General features: G+C 45.1%; 1 protein-coding gene across 4 annotated transcripts in view; it reads right to left on the reverse strand.

Moving 5' to 3' along the window:
• The window catches only part of PLCG1 (phospholipase C gamma 1), a 398,460-nt gene that overhangs the window by 136,586 nt on the left and 241,466 nt on the right, over positions 1-20,408 (reverse strand). For all 4 annotated transcript variants that reach the window (XM_085619110.1, XM_085619111.1, XM_085619109.1 and 1 more), the window contains exons 8-9: positions 11,177-11,249; positions 767-868 (exon numbers count right to left, since the gene is read on the reverse strand). In XM_085619110.1, the coding sequence (XP_085475236.1) occupies positions 767-868; positions 11,177-11,249 (175 nt within the window). The remainder of the gene's footprint in view (positions 1-766; positions 869-11,176; positions 11,250-20,408) is intronic.

The following is a 20,408-nucleotide window of genomic DNA, read 5'->3' on the forward strand; positions in this document are numbered from 1 at the left end:
TGAAGAAGTAAAAAGGTAGTGTAAAGGACTTTCCACATTCTTTATTTACTTGTTTAGCTAAATTATAGTCCTTTTTTACATTATGTGGCTTTCTCAAACCGGAAGCCATTGGGCAAAGTTAACTAGCCATGACAGATTTCAAGAGTCAGTGTATTAGTAACAAATTAGTGCAAGTCAGCAGCATGGCCATTACCCCCTCATAGTCTCCCTGGAGTGGAAAGGAAAAATGGTATTCAAAACCCTTTTTTTGTTTGGATTTTTATATAGCGTAGAGAAATCTGTTCAGTGTGATGGAGCTTTACAAAAGTGGAGACACCTTGCGAGTGATGCAGTAAAAAGATATGTATGTCTTAAAAAAGGCATGCCATGGTTTCCAGTGAGCAGAGGTAGCAATGTGTGAATTTCATCCAAACTACAAAGCTACAAACATATCAAGAACGGTATGACGTTACATTATTTGTTTGGACCCTTTAAGAAAGCCAGCTTGATTTTAGAGATAAGATTAGGCGATATCTCCAATCCCACATTTTGGAGGATCCTGTGTTTACAAAAGGGTATGGCATGGAGACACCTCCTTGGACCATTTCAGCATCTGATTTCAACACCTACTGCTGCACCTATAAACTGTACTTAGCGTTTTATGTGTGATTCTGAAATATAGAGGCAACTGTAACCCCACTTAATCTCTGCCCAGGATTTGAATATTCATTATTTTTTCTAGCCATGTGGCCACAGTCTTTTCTTAGCAACCATCTTGGGCTCTCACCTCATCCAGAGTGAAGTAAGGTTCCTCAATCTCTCTTAATGGTTCACGCAGGAAGTTGAACATGAACTCCTGAACGCGGAGGACATCGGTGGCCCACAGCTCCTGCAGAGAAGACATGAGATGGCATGAGGGTGGAATAATACTCGTGAACAAGTGAATTATTGGTTAGCCGAATCTCAGGAGTTTGATTTGGCCCCTATTGCAAAAACAGCACCAACAACTGAAATACATTTTTAATTAAAATCTAATGGTTTGGTATTGAACCTGATTGAAAGTATTAAGCCATCCATGGCTGAGAGTCAGAAGACCTGTGCAATTTTCCCCTAAAATACACTCGCAATGGTGGACTGTGTTACTAACAAAGTTATTTGAAATTCTGTCCAAGGCAATAACTCAAAGGATGGGAGAGGGCAATGTTCATTTCTTGTCAACTGAAAGGGTTCTTGTGATGAGCCAGTTAGTTTTTGACTATTGACAATGCTTAGGGTCTTATTACCAGTTTCATGTTCCTCCTGCGGTGCCGCCACTGCGCCGTCCGCAGGAGGACTGCCAAAGCTGTAGTGTGCCCGCCCACAGAATTAAGATTGTAAACTATGGCGGGCCGGCGGTGTTGCAGCAGTGGGCTGTTAGGCTCATAGGAGAGCCTAACATGCAGCCCGCCACAGTGACTGTGTCTGAAGCACATTCCTTGGGGTGCACAAAATGTTTTTATCAAACATTTCATATTAATAAGCCCACACTGATGCCAGTGTTTTACTTATTAATAGATGCATCCAGAGGGCATCTTAGAGGTGCCCCCTAAAAACCTACCAACTACTGGTGTGCTCACGGACTGCTCTTAGCCAGCCTGCCACCCCAGACGAGTTTCTGACTTACAAGGGCAGAAAGTGTTTACCCCCCTACCCCTCCCTCAGGATGACCTGCAAATTAGCTTTCCCAGGCATGGAGTTTCAAAGAAGCCCACCGGCTTTGGTATGCAAATCTAGCTTACCTCACATGAGAGGATGCCGACCCCCCTTGGCAAGGGCTCATTTGGCGCCTGGACAAGGAAGGAAAATTAATAGTCAGAGAGGCGAGTTCACCTTCAGGCTACTTCCAGACCAAGGGTGGGCTACCTAAAGTGAAGACGAAATCTCAGTGTCTGCCATCTTGGTGATGGCAAACTTAGGAACTCTGGGACAGGGTTAGGCTCACTTCCCACAGGAAGTGGTCATATAGCGGGACTAGTGAGCCCTGGGGTAGGAAGCCCATTGGCTGCTACCCTACACTCCCCTAACACTCCTAAATTCAGTATTTACGGGAGCCCCTGGCACCAGATAATTAGATCCTGCCAACCTGAAAGAAGAAGATGGACGTGAAGAGTCGCAAGAACAGAAGTCCAGCAAATGACTTGCCACCAACCCTGCCGGCCTGCCTGCAGACTTTGACAATTGCGCCAAAGACGACTTGCCCTGCAGCTGCTGTGTCTCCAAAACCTGGGAGACCGGCCAGAACCTCACTCAGGAACCAAAACTCCAGTGAAGCAGTAGAGCTGCTTCCCTCCATCCTGCAGGCACCCAAAAAGACCCGAGAGGACTCTGGAACACCAGAAATCAGACACCAGCAAGCACCACTGCACCCGTGCTGCCGAGCCCGAGCTGAGGTGGGCCAAAGGTGCCAGCATCGTTGTGAGAAAGTGCCATCTTTCTTGCATGGTATGCCCCCACTTTTTGCTGAATTGCTGAATGTACTTTGACTGAGTGTGCCCTGGACTCCTGCCAATCAGGTGCCCAGGGCCTATGTTCCTTCCCTAAAACAAACCAAACCCAAATTGGCAAACCCTGGCCACATGTCAGCCCCTGGTAAATGGTACCCTAAGTACCCAGGGCTTTGTGACCAAGGAAGGCCTCTAAGAGCTGCAGCACTCCTTGTGCCACCCTTAGAGGCCCTGTACCCTTACACACACACACACACACACTGCCTTAGCAGGCTGAGTGTTTGGGTGCAAGACAAAAACAAAGTCGACATGGCACACATCCCTGTGTGCCATGCCCATCACCTACACTGCCATGGCATACATCAGTCACCCCTCTAGCTGGGTGCCTTATGCCAATGGTGTGGGCACAGGAGCAGGAGCCCTGTGCCCCTACAGTGCCCAGTTCCATTCCTGAGCCCTGTAAGTGCAGTGCTGCCATTTAAGAGTACATGGTGCTGAGAGCTCGTCAAACACGAGCTCCAAAGCACCATAATGCCAACACTAAAGACTGAAGTTTGGTATCAAACTTCTCAGCACATTAAACCCACACTGATGCCAGTGTGGGATTTAATGTACCCAGCACCCCAGAGGGCATCTTAGAGGTGCCCCCTTAAACCTAACCTACAAATCCACGTCTGCTCTGAGGCTGCCACCCAGCAGACATGTTGCTGGACCCCTGGGTAGGAGCGCCCCTGCTCTCCTGGTCCTGCAACAATGCACATCCTGGGCGAGGTGCTAAATCTTCTCCCCCAGGATGGGCAGGGGGAAGCTTCAAAGGCATGCCGCCTCTGTGAGCTGCCCCAGGCCCCTGCAACCCCCCATTCTGGCGGGAAGCTTTGGCCGGAAACCCCAAATAAGGACAGGGGATGTGCCAGCCTGCCAACCCCACCCCTCAGGTGGGGGAGGCGAGGTGAAGCACATCTCCGGGCTCTCGCCATCTTGAAGATGGGGAGCCCTACCCTATCAGGACTAGGCTACTGCCCCCCTCCCACAGGAGAGAGGCAGGATAGGGGGTCGACCCACCCCAGGACGGGGACCCATTGGTCCCTGCCCTTCACCTACCTGTAACGCCCCTAAATCTAGTATTTAGGGGCACCCTGAACCTTCCTTCCCCAGATTCCAGATTCAAAACTACGAAGAGCAAGAAGAAAGAAGACCTGCCTTGCAGCTGCTGAAAAGAGGAAGACACCAACTGCTTTGGCCCCAGCCCTACCGGCCTGTCGAACCTGCTCCTGCTCCAGCCCGGCATCTCTTGTGGCTGGCAACCTCACCAACCCCGGAGGACTTGGCTACCTTTTGGCTCTAAGCCCCTGGGACTCCCATGAGTAGAGGCTCTACTCGAAACCTATCTCTAACCCCTGGCAGCAGCCCGGAACCGCGAACCCAGCACACTCTGCACCAGCCGAGCCTGGCCAGTGCCGGAGTGAACAAAGACCCTGAGGACGACCCCACGGCGACTGTGACCCCGAGTCCGGCACCCAAGGACCTCCCTCGACACTCCTGAAGAAGCCTGCAGCCTCAGAACAAGGTGCCCCCCAACCGCGATCAACAGAGGGTAAGATTTCCCGACACCTAAAGGCACCCCTGCACGCGGCGCCCCACGGCCCCCTGTGCCCAATCCCGGGGTACCCACCTATCCTCCAACTACCCAACTTACCTCTCGAAGTGGTGGTGGCACCTGAAGAGTCCTCGTCCCCGAGCTTGCAGTCTTTTTCTACTCCGGAGATTTCCCATTGAAATCCATTGAGCTCCCGAAGGCTCAAAAGCCCTCTGCACCCAGCCGCCCGAGTGGCCCTGGCAGTGAAAACTCTACACCTACCTACTTCCCCACTTGCCCTGAGTAAGTGACCAGGAGCCCAGCTCCCACAGCCGCGTGGCTGGCCCGTCAGCAGCCACCAACCAAGGCCCCCCTATCCCTCATAGGATAACATTGGGCCTAACTCTCTCTGCACCCGGCCGCCCTAGAGCCGCTGAGGGTGAACCAACTGTACCTACCTGACCCTGGGAGACCCCTGAGTCTGTGCCCAGAACCTCAACTCTACCAGTCGAGTACTTACCCTTAAACCACAAACTCTATTTTCCTCATAGGGTAACATTGACTGGCTTTTTCCTGAAATTTCTTCTAAGTGTGGACTTTTCAAATATTCAAATATTCACCAAAAATCAGCCGAGTGACAAAAACGAATTTACTCACCTGCTCTTAGGTGAGCTCCCAGTGCTGGATCTTGGTGCCCAGCACTGACTCTGCAAAATACCTACAACTGTACTTACCCTTAACTCAATTTTCTTCCATAGGAAACCATTGACTGTTTTTCTGTGAAATTTCTTCTAAGTGTCGATTTCTGCAATCTTTAAATATTCTTCAAAAATCGTATAATATCTGAAAACGTAATTACTTACCTGTTTTGGATAAAGGTCCCAGTACTGAGTCTAGGCACCCAGTACTGGATTACAAAAGTAACAAGAACATACTGTACCTGTAACCTGAATTTTCTTCCATAGGGAATCATTGACTGTTTTCTCTGAAATATTTCCTGTCAACTTTTAAAATAGCTAAATATTAGTTAAAAATCATTACAGTACTTAAGTCGACTTTCATCCCTTGATTCTGAGAACTGACCCAGGACTGAATCTAGCATCCAGTCCTGGAATTCCAAAAGTAATCTAAAAAGTAATCTGTTGCAAATAACTTGAATTTACCATTGAGCTCAATGTATTGTTGTGTTTAAAAATAGAGTTGCCTACTGCAACCACTTGTAACTGTTTACTAAAGTCTATTGCATATTGCAAAAGTATTTATATGAAACATCTCCTGTTGAGAAAGTATATTTTAAATCCAAGTGTTGGTTCTAAAATAAAACAAGCATATATTTTTTTTATATATAAACCATTGGCCTAGAGTTCAGTTATTGAGTGTGTGGAACCATTTGCTGACTGAGTGTGTACAACAAATGCCTTACACTGTCCTCTGATACTGCCTTACTGCTCGACCAAGCTACCACTTTAGAGAGTAAGGTTATATTTAACTTTAACCTCTGTCATACCCTGGGGGACTGTGGACTCTGTACACCCTGTACCTATTAAGGAACAGTATATACAGAGCCACTTTCTCACAATCGTCCCCCACCCTTCAGAGACAAAACCCACCTTCGACTTGCTCACCGTGGACTCACCGGCGCCGCCTGCAGCATATGTTTGCAGGCCTCCTTGACCGCAAGTGCTCCCGGTGACGAAAACCTGATGCCTAAAGATACCAGTCGCCCCTGGCCCGTGGAGAAGAGGACCGAGGGTGTCCCCACATCCCTGAGCATTGCTAGGCCTGAGCCCCCCTGTTGGTTCAGCCAGATTGGCCTCCCAGTCCAAACCTGCAGTCTCTTTTCATGAAGACCGAGCCCCTTGGACCAACTTGGCCACCCAATGCTGTATTGCATGTTTGCACCTGGGCGTCGGAGTGCCACCCTGTGTGACCTCTTGATACTGCCTTGGACCTCGCCCTATACTCACCTTAAGTCCAGGTGAATGGTCTCGTAAGTCGCTGTACTCTACCTGTATGCTGTATTTGATTTTCCTCCCATAGGATAACATTGCAGCTTCTGAAAATTATTACACTGAGTGTTGACCTTTGAAAACGATTTTTTTTTTTAATTTTTTTTTTTTTTTAATTGAGCAGAGCAAAAAGGTACATACATATTTTTCGAGAGCAACATTTGAAACACCACAATTAGACCAACCATTGATGTTGATTTGTTGATTGGCTACTTACTAAGCAAAGTGCGGAATGCAATGCATTTTCATATTTTATAGGCAGTCACATATAATTTCATTGTCTGTTGACAAGTTAAAAAATAAAGTGCAAATACAAAATGTAGCCACAAGTTAACTTATAACTCAGCTAAGACACAAGACAGACACAAGATTCACTCAAGACAAAAATTAAAATCCCGATTAAAGTGCCCAGTGCGATAGCAGCCGAAGTTAACCTTGGCAAATACAGTATTCTTAGCATCACAAATAAAGTGCAAATGCAACATTTGAAACACCAGAATTAGACCCACCATTGATGTTGGTTGTTGATAGACTACTTACTAAGCAAAGTACAGAATGCTATGCATTTTCATATTTTGTAGGCAGTCACATATCATTCCATTGTCTATTGACAAGTTGGCAAATCAAGTGCAAATGCAAAATATAACTACGAGTTAACTTATAACTCAGCTGAGACATAAGATTCATCTTAAATCACTCAAGACAAAAATTGAAATCCAGATTAAAGTGCCCAATGCAATAGCAGTCAGAGTTAACCTTGACAAATACAGTACTCTTAGCATCGAACAAAAATATAGACGAATGAAGTGCAAATGCAAGATAAAACTACAGAGTCGCATATAACTCAACTCATCTTAGAGCTCTAAGGACCTAATTAGGTTCTAAATTAAAGTGTCAATGCATAAGCAACCAGAATCTGCCTTGTTAGAATACAGTATTAGTAACATTATTACTGTTTAAAGTGCAATTGTACTAGCAGCAAAGCTTAGTCGTAAAATACAAAATATCAGGCAACGGGGTAAAGTGCAAAATACAGATGGCAACCATTTAAAAGCTGCTAAAATCACATAAAAAGGAGAGCAACATTAACATCATTGACCCCAGTGTAAAACTTATACAAGTAGAAAATCGTTGCCCCAATCCATTTGGGGATCAATGATAATTTAGTAATTAAAACTGCATTGCTCTTTAACAATTAGAAAATCCGCGCCCTCTCTAAGACCTATCCTTGAGTAGGAGTAATTCTTCAAATTTTTTCCAGTTTTTCTTATATTTCCTTATGCCCCCTACTCTTTTGGCATATGCCTCTTCGAATTTCCAAATCCTTTTCATTTTATTAAACCAATTTAAATGATTCGGAATCTCCTTAGATTTCCAATTTTGAAGTATCAAGGAACGCGCCACCATACAAGATATGGCTACAAAAACCCTGTCGGAGCTAGATAAATTGGCCTCGTCCCTTGAATACCCGAATAATGCAGTTTCGACCTGGGGAGAAACACTCATGCCTATAACTGCTCCCAAATCGTTGAAAATCTCCCCCCAGAACTGTACCAGTTGCGGGCAAGAAAAAAAAATGTGTAGCCATCCTCCTTCCTCCTCCTGGTGACAGCGGAAACACCTATTGGGATGGTCGGGATATCGTTTCTGAATCATAGATGGGGTCCAATAAGCGAGCCATCTTGATAGAAAGGACATTCTTTTAAAATTAGCGGCACGTAGAGACCTATGCCCTAGAAGGCATATTTTTTCCCATTCCCTAGGGCTAAATCTGCAACCAGTATCCCTTGCTATTTTTTCGATATGGGAGACTATCCCCTTTGCCTGTTCATCCTTCCGCAATACAGAATACCATTTCCCCAGTCCCAAAAGCTTGAAGTCATAGAGTTCTACCATGGTATAGTGTGGAGTATTCAAAATACCCTCAATATTGGAAATAAAATGAACTATCCGCATATATTCAAGAAATGTGGGCTTTGTACAACCTTCTGCCCTATCCATTATTTCTTGCCAGGATATTATTTTGTTATGGGCGATGAAGTGTTTAAGTTGTGAAAACCCACAGTCGCTCCAAATCTCAATATATCTTAGTTGCAAATGTAGGCCCAGACTGTTGCATTCTCCCAGACCCAAAAATTGAAAGCCAGAGGAGCTGAAAACTTGAACTATTTCTATCTCAAAACTTATATATATAAAGATATGTTATTTTTGTAAGTTGGTGTGGATCTCCTTATTGAGTTGTGTGCATCATTTATTGACCGTGTGTGTATTTTGCAGATGTCTAACCCTCCTCTCTGATAAGCCTAAGGCTGCTTGACTACACTACCCCCAAGAATAGCACCTTGGGATTGCTGGAGCAAGCCCTGTCCACTCATGCAGGAATGCCTGGACTCCTTGCACAGTATGCCTCTTTTTGGTATACTATATAAAGAGCCAGCTTACTACAGGTCCTCTAAGAATTTATGTAATAGGACCTGTTATCAATGTGGTGGGAGAAGTCAGAGCTTGGGAAATGGAGGTCCAACAATGTAGGATGTCGAATAGTCTTTATAGTGCTCAGTCTGGGTAACTAGACTCGAGCTGGCACTGATTAGCACGAGAGAAAATTCAGTGTGACACGGCGAGTCTTTTGAGGGATGTCATGCATCTAAAAAAGATCAACTGGAAGAAGCGTTATATGGTAAAGTGGCCCTGCAGAGGGATGGATCAGCCGCAACGGTATTTGACAATTAGAGGCAATGGGCAACAGATCATAAGGTTTAGAAAGCACGGCTGGACAGTGGAATGAATACGAAGATTGCCTTTAAAGGTTTAATTAAAACAGCAGGCAGAAGATGATGTATTTAATCAACATTGTTGACTATCAGCCAAACGTTGCTCACTGGCTACTTCTTTTGTATACACGAAGCAGGATAAGCCACAGAAATGTCTAGCAGGAACATACGGTTATGTTCAACGGCTGGTATATCTATCGTAGAAATGTGCCACACAAATACACAAAAGATATATGAAGTTCCGATTCAATTAGTTGCTGGCTCTTAGTGCAGTGGGCCCCTGGATAGGTCGAAGGGAACAAGAATGTTGCTGCACATTATGTGCTCTTTCTTGCGCTTGCAGACTCAATGTTGTATTATATATATTATTTATATGGAAGCAGAGATCCTTCAGTATCCTAAGAAGCAGCAAAAGAGATTTTATGGTTTTAGAGAAGTAATAACAATGGATGAAATGTTGAACAAATAGATTGATGGCTGCAATCCCTGCCATGCAGTGTCAACAAATGGCAGTGGTGAGGTGTTCATATACAGATGTTCACCTCTGCAGGACAGAAAACTGAGCAATGTGCCCGCATTGTGAGAGCACATTAAGCATTTGCAATGGTGTTCAATTAATTCACGTCATCAGTAGTAATGGTGGAGCACATGAATGTACATATGTTGTCCAGAAGAGAGACCTGTTACTCTGTCACTGCCACATAAGGGAATAAATTAGATAGTTTTACTATCTTGCATAGGAGAACATTATATGGTGACAATGCATTGGTTTAGCAAATATTCTGTTCAGTTTGGAATCCTGAAAATCTACTGATGTATTGCAATGTCTCTCTGCATCAGTTACCAAGGCAACTTGCAACACTTTTGGATACACATTTTGTTCAAATTGTTTGCCAAAGATATCTGAAAAAGACTAAAAGCTCGAAATAGTAATCTATTGACCCTATGATGCGCTCAATTTTTTTTTTTAGACGATTTCAATTTCATTGCTGAATAACATATAGAAGATGCTGAATAATAAATAGAAGATGTGTAGAGTGACAGCGCCTTCAATGCTAAACTGGCACCAAGGGTGGGATAACCTCATCATCAAAACGATACGCTTGGGTAAGTCATCGCATTCTGACTGCGTTATGACAGAGTAGGAAATATGGTGGTGAATCCAACCCCATCTTATTCTCCTCACCAAACCACTCTCATAAAAACACTTATACAACCAGCTGAATTTCTGGTGTGCCCAGTGGAAAATGTAAAGCTGACCAATTGGTTATGAGAGCCGGGGCAATTTCCAAATAGTTTTTTGTTTTCATAACACCAGCGTACCACTAAATGCAACATCAATGAATCTGTGGTTAAAATAAATATATGTAGTTAGGAGAATAGAAATTAATATAAAGACATATACGGTATTGTACACTGAATGCATTTAGTTTCTCAAATGCAGCATAAGATAGTGGTAGATGGTTGTATAAGCCAGCTTGAATAAATCAGTTTAAATACTGACTTGAAGAGTGGCCTGGCTTTACTATAGGAATGACGATAAATCTTAATAGAGTTATCAGATAGCGGAATATTTGGCAGATCAACAGTTAATAAACTTGAGGCACAAGTCAAATCAAATAATAGAGGTCAATATTTATGATCTTAAGAAAAAAATTGTAACATTGGAGGTGGAGGGAGGGAGGAGGGATATGAATTGAATATGGTTCCAAAACATATATCCTTTTGATCTTTAAAACCTTTAATTAAAGATTCATGAAAAATGCTAAAAGAGCCACTTTCAACATGGTGATTCTGCATGCACTTTAAAAAGCCTAGGTCTGTAAATCGCAAGCAAAATGCTTTTTAAGCTGCACATGAAATCCCAACCTGTGCGCCATCCTGTAACTTTTACATAAATTGCTTAGGCGCTGCAGAAGCTCTTCGTCGCTCACAGTCATTACATTGGTGGATTTTGGGTGTGGACACGGAGCAGACTTCACCCTGAATTTAGCTGTACTAGTTGAGAAAACCGATTAGAGTGACGCCTTTTTCCTTACAGATGTCTGTGCTCAGCTCCCAAGTATCAACCACTTAAGTCATTTAAAAGTAACAAAAGGTGGGAATGACAGTCAATAACAGCAGCATATCTGGGCTTCACTCATTCGATACAGTATAATAAGTTAAAAATAATAATATAAAACAAATATGTTTATACAAGGACATCTGTTATTGAACGCGACTGCGGCCAGAACATAATCATCTAATAATTTTGGCATTTGAAAGTTTGAAGGATGTAGCAAGGTCAATGGACCCAACAAGTAGGATATTTGTTGGGGGGGATGCATGTTAGAATGGAAATGCAGCTTCCTTTACCTTTTGGTATTCCAGTAAAAAGGCCTGGAAGTCCAGCAGGGTCACTTTCCCAAGGTCTGGCCTCCCTGCACTCCTAGAGAGCAGAAGAAAAGGAAAATAATAGGATATGAAAACGATAACATATACCACAGAGTCAGAATGATGCCTTAACACAGGTGTGAAAACTAAAAGATTTTGACAGTTTGCTGCATAAAAATTCATTCATCTTCACTTTAAATAAGGAACTGGCATGTGTGAAGCTCAGCAAAAGTTATTGACTGGTTACTTACGTCCTACCAAGTGCTTGTGTTGAAATATTGTACCATCTGAGACACACTTGAGTTTTTTGTGCTCTAGGAACATAAAGGATCCATGTGCACTAGGTGCAAAAAACAAGCAGTAGAGCAATTCATTACCATGCCTTCCCTGGCACAAGCCCCGGGATTGATGCCCCTCAGTTCAACCAGTCATGACTGAAGGCAGGGGCTCCCCTAGGAAAACCCTCTTTGCACAGCACTGTATCTCCCCCCAGTCTGCTAGTCTCCCAATACTCCTCACAAAGGCTTATTATTCGGATTACTCACAGGACTTTGATACAGAGTTAACTTCCTCAGAGTACTGTGGTGGTATCTCACTATGCCAGTGCCAGCCACAGTATCACAAGGACCCATAACCCTTTTTAGGTCTCGCCTGACCCAGCGCATGCGCTAGTCTGGCGAGACTTTTTGTGAGGGCTCAAAAAATGCTACAATGGCCAGCCTAGAGCTACAGTGCATGGGTGCGGGCGCGCGCTTAGGAGCAGAGGCTGGCAAACCTCGTCATGCTCATTAAGCGTCTGCGATCACTTTCGCGGCGCACCTTTGATGTTCTCGTTCAAAGAACATCAAAATCAAAGAACATGTTGTTGTGTTAATGTTTTGCTGCGCCCGTTTGACTTTTCCTTCCCACAAACTCGATGTTTGTGTTCCTTTATTTTGAGATGCTTTTAGTATTACTGTCACACACACAACCACACATACAACCACACACAACCACACACACCCACATCCACACCCAACCACACCCAAAACCACAACCAACCATAACCACACACAACCACACCCACACACACCACCACACACACAACACACCACCACCACAACCACACACACCCCCACAACCACAACCACACCCAACCACAACCACACACACACAGCCACAACCACACACACACAGCCACAACCACACACACACACCCCACCACAACCACACACACCACAACCACACACCCAACCACACACACACACAACCACACACACAACCCCACACACCACAATCACAACCCCTCACACACACACACACACAACCCCACACACAACCCCACACACAACCCCACACACACACCAACACACAAACCCCCCACACACACACCCACACCCACCCACAACCACACAAACAACCACACACACACAACCACACACACACAACCACACCAAGCATTGGCATAGCCAATAGGTCTTGCCTTTGGGACCTTATAAGTGTTTAGCCACGCAACAGTTGATGTGGTTGCACCAAGGATATTATGCTGCATAACTAAACACTTAGAAGGTCCCAAAAGCGAGACCTATTGGCTATGCCAATGCTTGTTACAAATGAGATGCGAACACCAATTCCTAGTGGTGCCTCAAGGGCATGCACAAGCGTTCTGAGGGTGGGAGAAGCAAGAGGAAGCAAGAGGGGGAGAAAGAGTGTGCATGTGTGTATGTTGTGTATGTATACACCCTCCTTCTCCTAATGTTCCCGTTTGCCATTTTCACTTTGATCAGAGATTTTGAAAGCATAAACTTTGCAATTATCAAGTGGCTGTGTGCCCCAGAATGTACTCTATGGTGCAGTGATACAAGCAGACATGCGATGCCATAATAAGCAACAGTGTGCTGGAGTGACCGCTGTAATCCAAAGGTGGTATCTGCCTTGCAACTAAACTCTCATACTAACCTTCAGCATAATAATCCTTAGCAGGAATCAGAATCCATGCCAATGTCTCCAGATTAACCACTGGACCCATGACCATAGTGACCAATGTGAACACGTGTCACAAAGTAACCATGGTAATAATGGCCTTCAAACAATTTCATACCTCTGAGCAAAAGAATCTGCCCCATAATGATCATCAGTACAATGTCCTATAAAGGACATCAGTGCAGTGTGAGATAGGGGCCGTCCACGTAATGCTCCAGAGTGGAAATAAGAGCAATCTCCCACTGTAGAAAACTGAGGTTTTGTTGCAGTTCTCCGGCTACATGGTGGCTTCACTGAAAATAGGGATGTTTGGTATCAAACATCTCATATTGCTAAACCCACGGTGATACTAGAGTTGGATTTACCAATACATGAACCCAAAAGGCACCTTAGAGGTACCCCATGAAAATGAAAACCTACCAGCCACTGGTGTCCTTGCTCACTGGTTTCTGCAGCCTGCCACCTGAGACGCTGTTCTGACCTCCTAGGGTGAGAGCCTTTTGTTCTCAGGAGACCCAGAACAAAAGCCTGTCCGGGAAGAGGGTGTAACACCCCCGCCCACAGGATAACCGGTTGATTAGCCTCCTTGGACCGGCAAGATTCAAAGAGCTGCCGCTTTTGGAAGGCTTATCTGGCTCCCCTCACAGGAAAGGAAGCCACCCCCCTTTGTCTAGGACCCCCTTGGCACCTGGACAGGTAGGAAAAATAGCTAGTCAGGTAGGAGTGCTACCTCCAGACTAGTACCACCCCTAAGGTGGGCTACTGTGAGGTGGACACGATGTTTCAGAAGTAGCCATCTTTGTGATGGCATACTGAGGAATTCTGGGACAGGGTTATGCCCACTTCCCATAGGAAGGGGTCATATAGGGGATATAGTGACCACAAGGGTCAGTAGACCATTAACTACTACCCTACAAACCTCTAACACCCCTAAATTCAATATTTTGGGAAAATCCTGGCACCAGAGAAGCAGATCCCGATGACCTAAAAGGACAGAGGACACCGAAGAGCCACAAAAGCAGAGATGAGAGAAGAAGCAGCTGGCCTGGTAACAACCCTGCCACCCTGTCTGCATCTGTGTCGAAAACTGCACCAAAGTTGACTCTTACTGTTCCTGTGAACAGTGGACCTATTCTAAAGAAAGTCCCCAAAAAAAAACCGAAGTCCCTACTGCAGCCATCGCCTCCGGCCCAAGTTGAAGTCCGCTACTGGTGTCTACAAGGTCACCCAGCCCTCGAGTCCATCATGTTTCCACCCCTCCTGGACTCCCCGACGTCACCTGTAACCTATGCACAAAAACCCCCTCAACCACAACCGCTCCGGTAAGGAAAAACCCGATGCCTAAGGACACCCCTGCACTAGTGGCCCCTGGGCCTTAGAGAAGGGACCCAAAGGTGTATCCCCCGTCCCTCAGCATTGCAAGGCCTGAACCAACCTGCTGGTTCAGCCTGACTTGCCTCCTGGCCAGAGCCTGCAGCCTCTTTCCGCAGTGACCAATCTCCTTTGAAATACATTGGGATCCTGATGCTGTTTTGCACCCTGCACCCGGCTGTCCTCGAGCCACTGGTGGTGTATTTTTGGTGGTGTATTTTTGGTGCTGCCTTGGACCTTGCCCACCACTCACCTTAACTCCTAGAGATTGGTCTTGTAAGTCGCTGTAACATACCTGTTTGGAGAACTTGTTCTTCCTTACATAGGACATTGCAGAACTCAAAAATTGCATTGTGTCCACTTTTTATAGTGAAAAGAATTTATATTTAAAAATGTACCTAAGTGAACGATTTTTCTCTGATGCCTAAGCACATATAAAGATACTTGCTATTTTTATAGGTTGGCATGGATCTTCTTCGATTTATGTGTGTCATTTATTGATCATTGTGTATATTTGCAAATGTCTTGCACTCCTCTGTGTTAAGCCTAAGGCTGCTCAACCACTCTACTCCCCAATAGAGCATTTTGGAATTGCATTGCTAGCCCCTGTCCACTCATGAAGAAACCCCTGGACTCTTTACAGAGTACATCAGATTACTGATATATCACGTAAAGAGCCAGCCTCCTACACCCACTTTGAAAATTAATACAATCTCCCATAAAAAGCTATCAGCACAATACTCATGATGGCAAATTGTGAAAATGCCCCATAATGCCATCACAGAAATGCCCCATAGTGGCAATCAGTGAAATGCCTCACAGTGACATTGTACAATACAAGACAATGGCTATCAAAGCAATTCCCCTACGTTGAGTCAGTGCAGTGCCCCCTTAAGAGGAATCATTGCAATTCACAATGAAAACCAGGGCCAAGCCCTATATATACCGCCTGGTTTAATGACTTCTAGAGGTGGTTGTCATTGAGGAAATCCTGCATAAAGGGACTCTGCGCAATGCCCCAGAGAGAGCATTGTTGTAATGTTGCATAGAAGCCATCAATGTAATGTCCACCTGAGCCATCATACAAATGCCACACAGAGGTCATTGGTGCAATGTCCCAAAGTGACACTAAGCAAAATACCTATAGTGACCAACAACAGAATGCCTCTCAGTACCAATCAGTTCAATGAACAGTTGTACACATCTGTGCTATTTCGTCACTGTGCGAATCAATGCAATGCCCTACAGAGGCCATCAGTGCAATGCCTCACGTTGGCTGAGAGGCCTTTTCTTGTGGTCGTCAGCAGAGAAAGTTTATGTGGAAGCATTTGGTGTCAGTACTATTGTTTACCACTGGCACCCCAGTGCCACAATATTGGTGAACTCAAATTGGATAGCGAGCTTACTCCTTCACGCACGTTAATTTTACATGGTGGACTATTAATCTGCTGCATAGTTCTGATGGAAAAAATAGCATTGGATCTGACATTGTTTATGGCAAAAAAACATTCTAAGATGACTTCAGTGTGAGTTCAACATTCAGACACATGGGTGGCCACCTTGGAATAGTTTTTCATAAAGCATAAGAAAAAACTTGCCACAATCATACTGTGCGTGCATGCATCCAGACACAAGAGTTCCCTCAAGAAATAGTTTTAGAACCTTTGAAAGGTGTCCGCCTTCTTTTTATATTAGCAGCAGGAATCGGACAAAGCGCTGGCAGGGCAAGCAGGCCCTGGGGAAGCAGGGTGGTGAACAAACCCCGCAGGGGTAAGAAATCGGGGGAGGGAGGGAAATAAAAAAGAGAGAAGAAGAAGTTACTTACCATCGGTAACGCTCTTCTAGTGGATACTCTAACCACAGATTCTTCACCTTGTGACTATCCCCATTGTTGGATCTGGAAACTGAGAAAGCAGTGCTCCTGAGTAACGATAGGAGGCACAGTGCGACTCTGCGCCAACTTCATTCCACTCCAGACGTGATGAAAGGAGCAGCATATGAGCACCAGTCATGCGCACTGATGTCACTTTATTATGGAAGCTATCTGCGTCATCAAACAGAGCCAATCAGCAAACATGAAGAACCAGTTTGTAGATTTCTAAATTGGGAACTCTTCAGATGGAAAATGAGATCATTACACAGAACAAGGAGGTTAACGGATTAGGAATTTGTGGTTAGATAGAGTGTCCACCTGAAAGAGTGTTACTGATGATGAATACTTCTAACTGCAGATTCCTCACTTTGTCCATAGTTGCCAAAACAGTACCTTTCAAGGTGGTGGCCTGTGGAATGGCCCAGATCAAAAAGTACTGCAAGACCAAACAGGCAAAATGTCTAACCCAATAGACCAGAATATAAAGGCAATAGTGCTCTGTGAACGTTCTCATTGATGCCCACATAGCAGCCTGAAAGGCATCCCGGAGAGGCACTCGCATGCCAACATAATGGCAGCAGCCTTAACTTGGGGAGAGTGAGCACTCAGACGTTCTGAAGGCTGATTCTTTTATCTACTTCAGTGTGACGGGTATGTCCAGACATGGGTCCCATGCTCACTGTACCACTGGAACCAGGTACACACCTTACTGGAGAGCCTTAATTAGGGCAAAACTGGTCTTGGGTAGAAGACCTCACTTAGCAATTCGGGCTGGACTGTTCCTAATGGGGCAGGACCAAGGATGATTATCAAATGAGTGGATCTAATCTGAGATGGCATGGTGGGCAAAAAAAACCACAATGGACATGGATGTGGTCTGACTAATTACCATTTCTTGAGCTCAATTCAAGCAAACCACCCATCTCTTTATGTTTTTCGGGCTGGACTGTTCCTACGGGAGCAAGAACAAAGTTCATTAGCATATGGAGAGGTGTAATATGAGGTGGCATGGTCAGCAAAAAAATGAAGGACTGGGGTGAAGGCCTGAGAAATTACTAGTGACTGATATTAAATCAAACATTCCACCCATCACTTTTTTGTTTACGTCTGCACCACCTTGCCCTCCTTTGTCCCACAGAACCCCATAAAGACCTAATTGTACACCAGATCGATGTTACTTGGTACAATTGATGTAAAAAGCTCAGCACTCTCTTTGGACCAAACAATGGATCCTCTGCTCTTCTTTTGAGAAATGAGCTGGAGAACAGAAAGTCAGAAGAGTAGTGGCTTATCAAACATGTAAAGGCGTCACTACTTTCAGCGGTAACACAGCTTGAGTTCTTAACATCAGTTGGTCCAAAAAAAAAAGGTGATATGAGGTGCCGGACCGATAGGCTTGAAGTTTACTCTCGCAGTGTCCTGATGTTATGGCAACTAGAAAGACTGTTTTCAACATCAGGACACATACTGGACAACTGTCCTTTGGCTCGACAGAGGTAATTAGGAAAGAGAAAAACGAATTTAAGTTCCACTGTGGCATCACAAATGGCTTTGGTGGAAAGGCATCACAACAGGTGATTTGAAAAAGAATGGCTGGTCCAGCAAACACAAAAAGACCGAGAGTGCCGTCAAATAAACTTTACCTTTGTAGGGCCAAAGACAAAAAATAGGACATCCAACAGCTTGGTCTGCAACGGTCGTCTGACGGGTGCTGCACCAAGCCATCAACTCATCCCAGTGCCCAAAATACACTGATTTTGTGGAATGGCACCTGGCTGCCTTGATTACATCAATGGTTTCGGAATGAAGATCAAAAGAGATCAACTGCTGCCATTCAATCTCCTCACACAGAGGTGCAGTCCTCTGATCACCTATTACAGATGATCTCACCAGCCTAGTAGTGTTGTATTTGTCATATCTGTCAACTGTGGGTGAGTTAGGGAGAGAGGTCTGCTGCTGGTCCAATTGTGGTTGAGCAGCCACCACTGTGGATTTGTTCCAATCTTTTTCAAAACCTGGATGGAATCTGACAAATGCCAATGGTGCTGGGCCTACTTAGACTTCAGAGCCCACTGCAGCGCTCATGTGTGCCATCTGGCATGGTCAGCCAGCATGATGGCAGCAGGCCAAGAAGCCCCAAGGCCATCCTCTCTAAAAACCGGCACAGTGTCTGAAATATTGGGATCATAGCCAGAATGTCTTGGATTCATTTGCCCGGAGGAAAGTAATGAACGCAAACTGTGCCCAGGAGGGTCCAGATTAAAGGAAGCCTCTGCAGAAGAGTTCGCTGTGATTTTGGCAGGCTGCTTGAGAACCTCAGCGATGTCGGGAGGTTGACTGTCACCTGGAGGTGGTTTGTAACTTACTGTGGCGAGCCCACCTTCAAAGATTAACAGCAACCACCAGCTTCACCTTTTCCATCCCCCCCCCCCCCACCCCCACAAGGGGCACTAGTGAGCTGAAAGGGAGAAAGGTAAACTGAAAGTGTTCGTTGCCCACCTTAAACTACAGGTAGCGTCTGTGGACCTGCAGGGCAGGGATATGAAAATAGGAGTCCTGCAAGTCAAACACCACCATTCAGTCTCGGGGATCCAGGGAAGATAAAACCTGGAACAGAATGAGCATCGTTAATTTGTACCGAGCACTAGAAAGAGTTGAGAAGGCGAAGATCCAAAATAGAACAAAGGTCTACCCCCTTCAGCACAAGTAAGTTGCAGGAATATCATCCAATCCCCACTTCTGAGGTCGGTACCCTCTCTATGGCTCCTAGGACCAAAAAGACTTGCACTGCCTTCAGCAAAAAAGATAGATGGTCCTCCAAAAAGTTCTTAGATGTAGGTGGCAGGTGCGGTAGGTCAAAAAGGAATGGCAGAGCATATCCCGTTTGGACAATTTGAATTCACCTGTCAGGCGCAATGCTTTGCCACCCCTGGAGGAAGTGACTGACACTGCCTCCTACTGGAATTAAGTGGGTTGCTAAAAGCACACCAAAGAGATTTTGGAATTGTTGCAAGAGGAGTGGGGAATTGGGACATACGCTACCCCTGATTGCCTGGCCTTTGTCTGGTGGGCTCATAGCCCCAAATGCAAATAACCTTGGAGGCCTGTTGTGTGGGCAGTAGGGCATGATGCTGTGAATACACCAATCCCTAAGCATATCAATGAAAAGTATAAAACTACTGGTGGGGATTGTTGGGCTGGTACTAAAAGGTCCAAAGAGCATGCTGTGGCCCTCTTTAAAATGCTACAGTGACGAGTCAGCCTTTTTGCCAAACGGGTAGGACCCATTTAAAGCCATGTCTAGTAGGGATGCCTGGATGTCCGCTTAGAAACCTGTGTTTGTCCCATAAGTGCTGTGCTGAACAGGTTCATTGAGGCCAGAATCTTCCACAGATTTGTTTTACACACTTGACGCTATACTGCCACTACAGTGTCTGACTTTGTCAAAAACTGTTACGGACTTGATGCTCATTGGATTTACTGATGTGTGCATGGAGATTGGCATTCAAGTACTCACCATGGGAATCCCACAAGGTCTTCAGTTTTGTGCTGCTTTTCAGGTTGCTTCTCCCACTTGAGTGAAACACAGACCGGTTGTGCAGGCAGGGCATTATCAGTAAAGCTAAAACGGCTGCACTGAAACTTGCCCTCTTCCTTTCACCATGTTGGCAGCATCAGGGGATGTGAATCTTATACTTAGGCATACATTGACTGCCCCTGGACTTATGACCACTTTTGTGTATCACTAGTCTTGGGAGAAGGGCTGCATGGGGATTGATGTGGGATATCAGAGTTAATATGGAACATTGTCCTTACTGCCACTGAATGGAATTGAAGAATATATTTTAGGATATTATTATGGACACTGCACTGAGATTTAAAAGAGTAGAATTGCTGTAAAATAGATGAGGGTAATCCATTTAGGCTTATTGCAGTGTATTGCACCAGTGATCACTAAGGGGCATTGCTTTGATGCAGTTACACTGCTGATGACTACAGGGCATTGCA

This window comes from Triturus cristatus, chromosome 7, assembly GCF_964204655.1.
Source record: "Triturus cristatus chromosome 7, aTriCri1.1, whole genome shotgun sequence".
NCBI classification, from domain to species: Eukaryota; Metazoa; Chordata; class Amphibia; order Caudata; family Salamandridae; genus Triturus; species Triturus cristatus.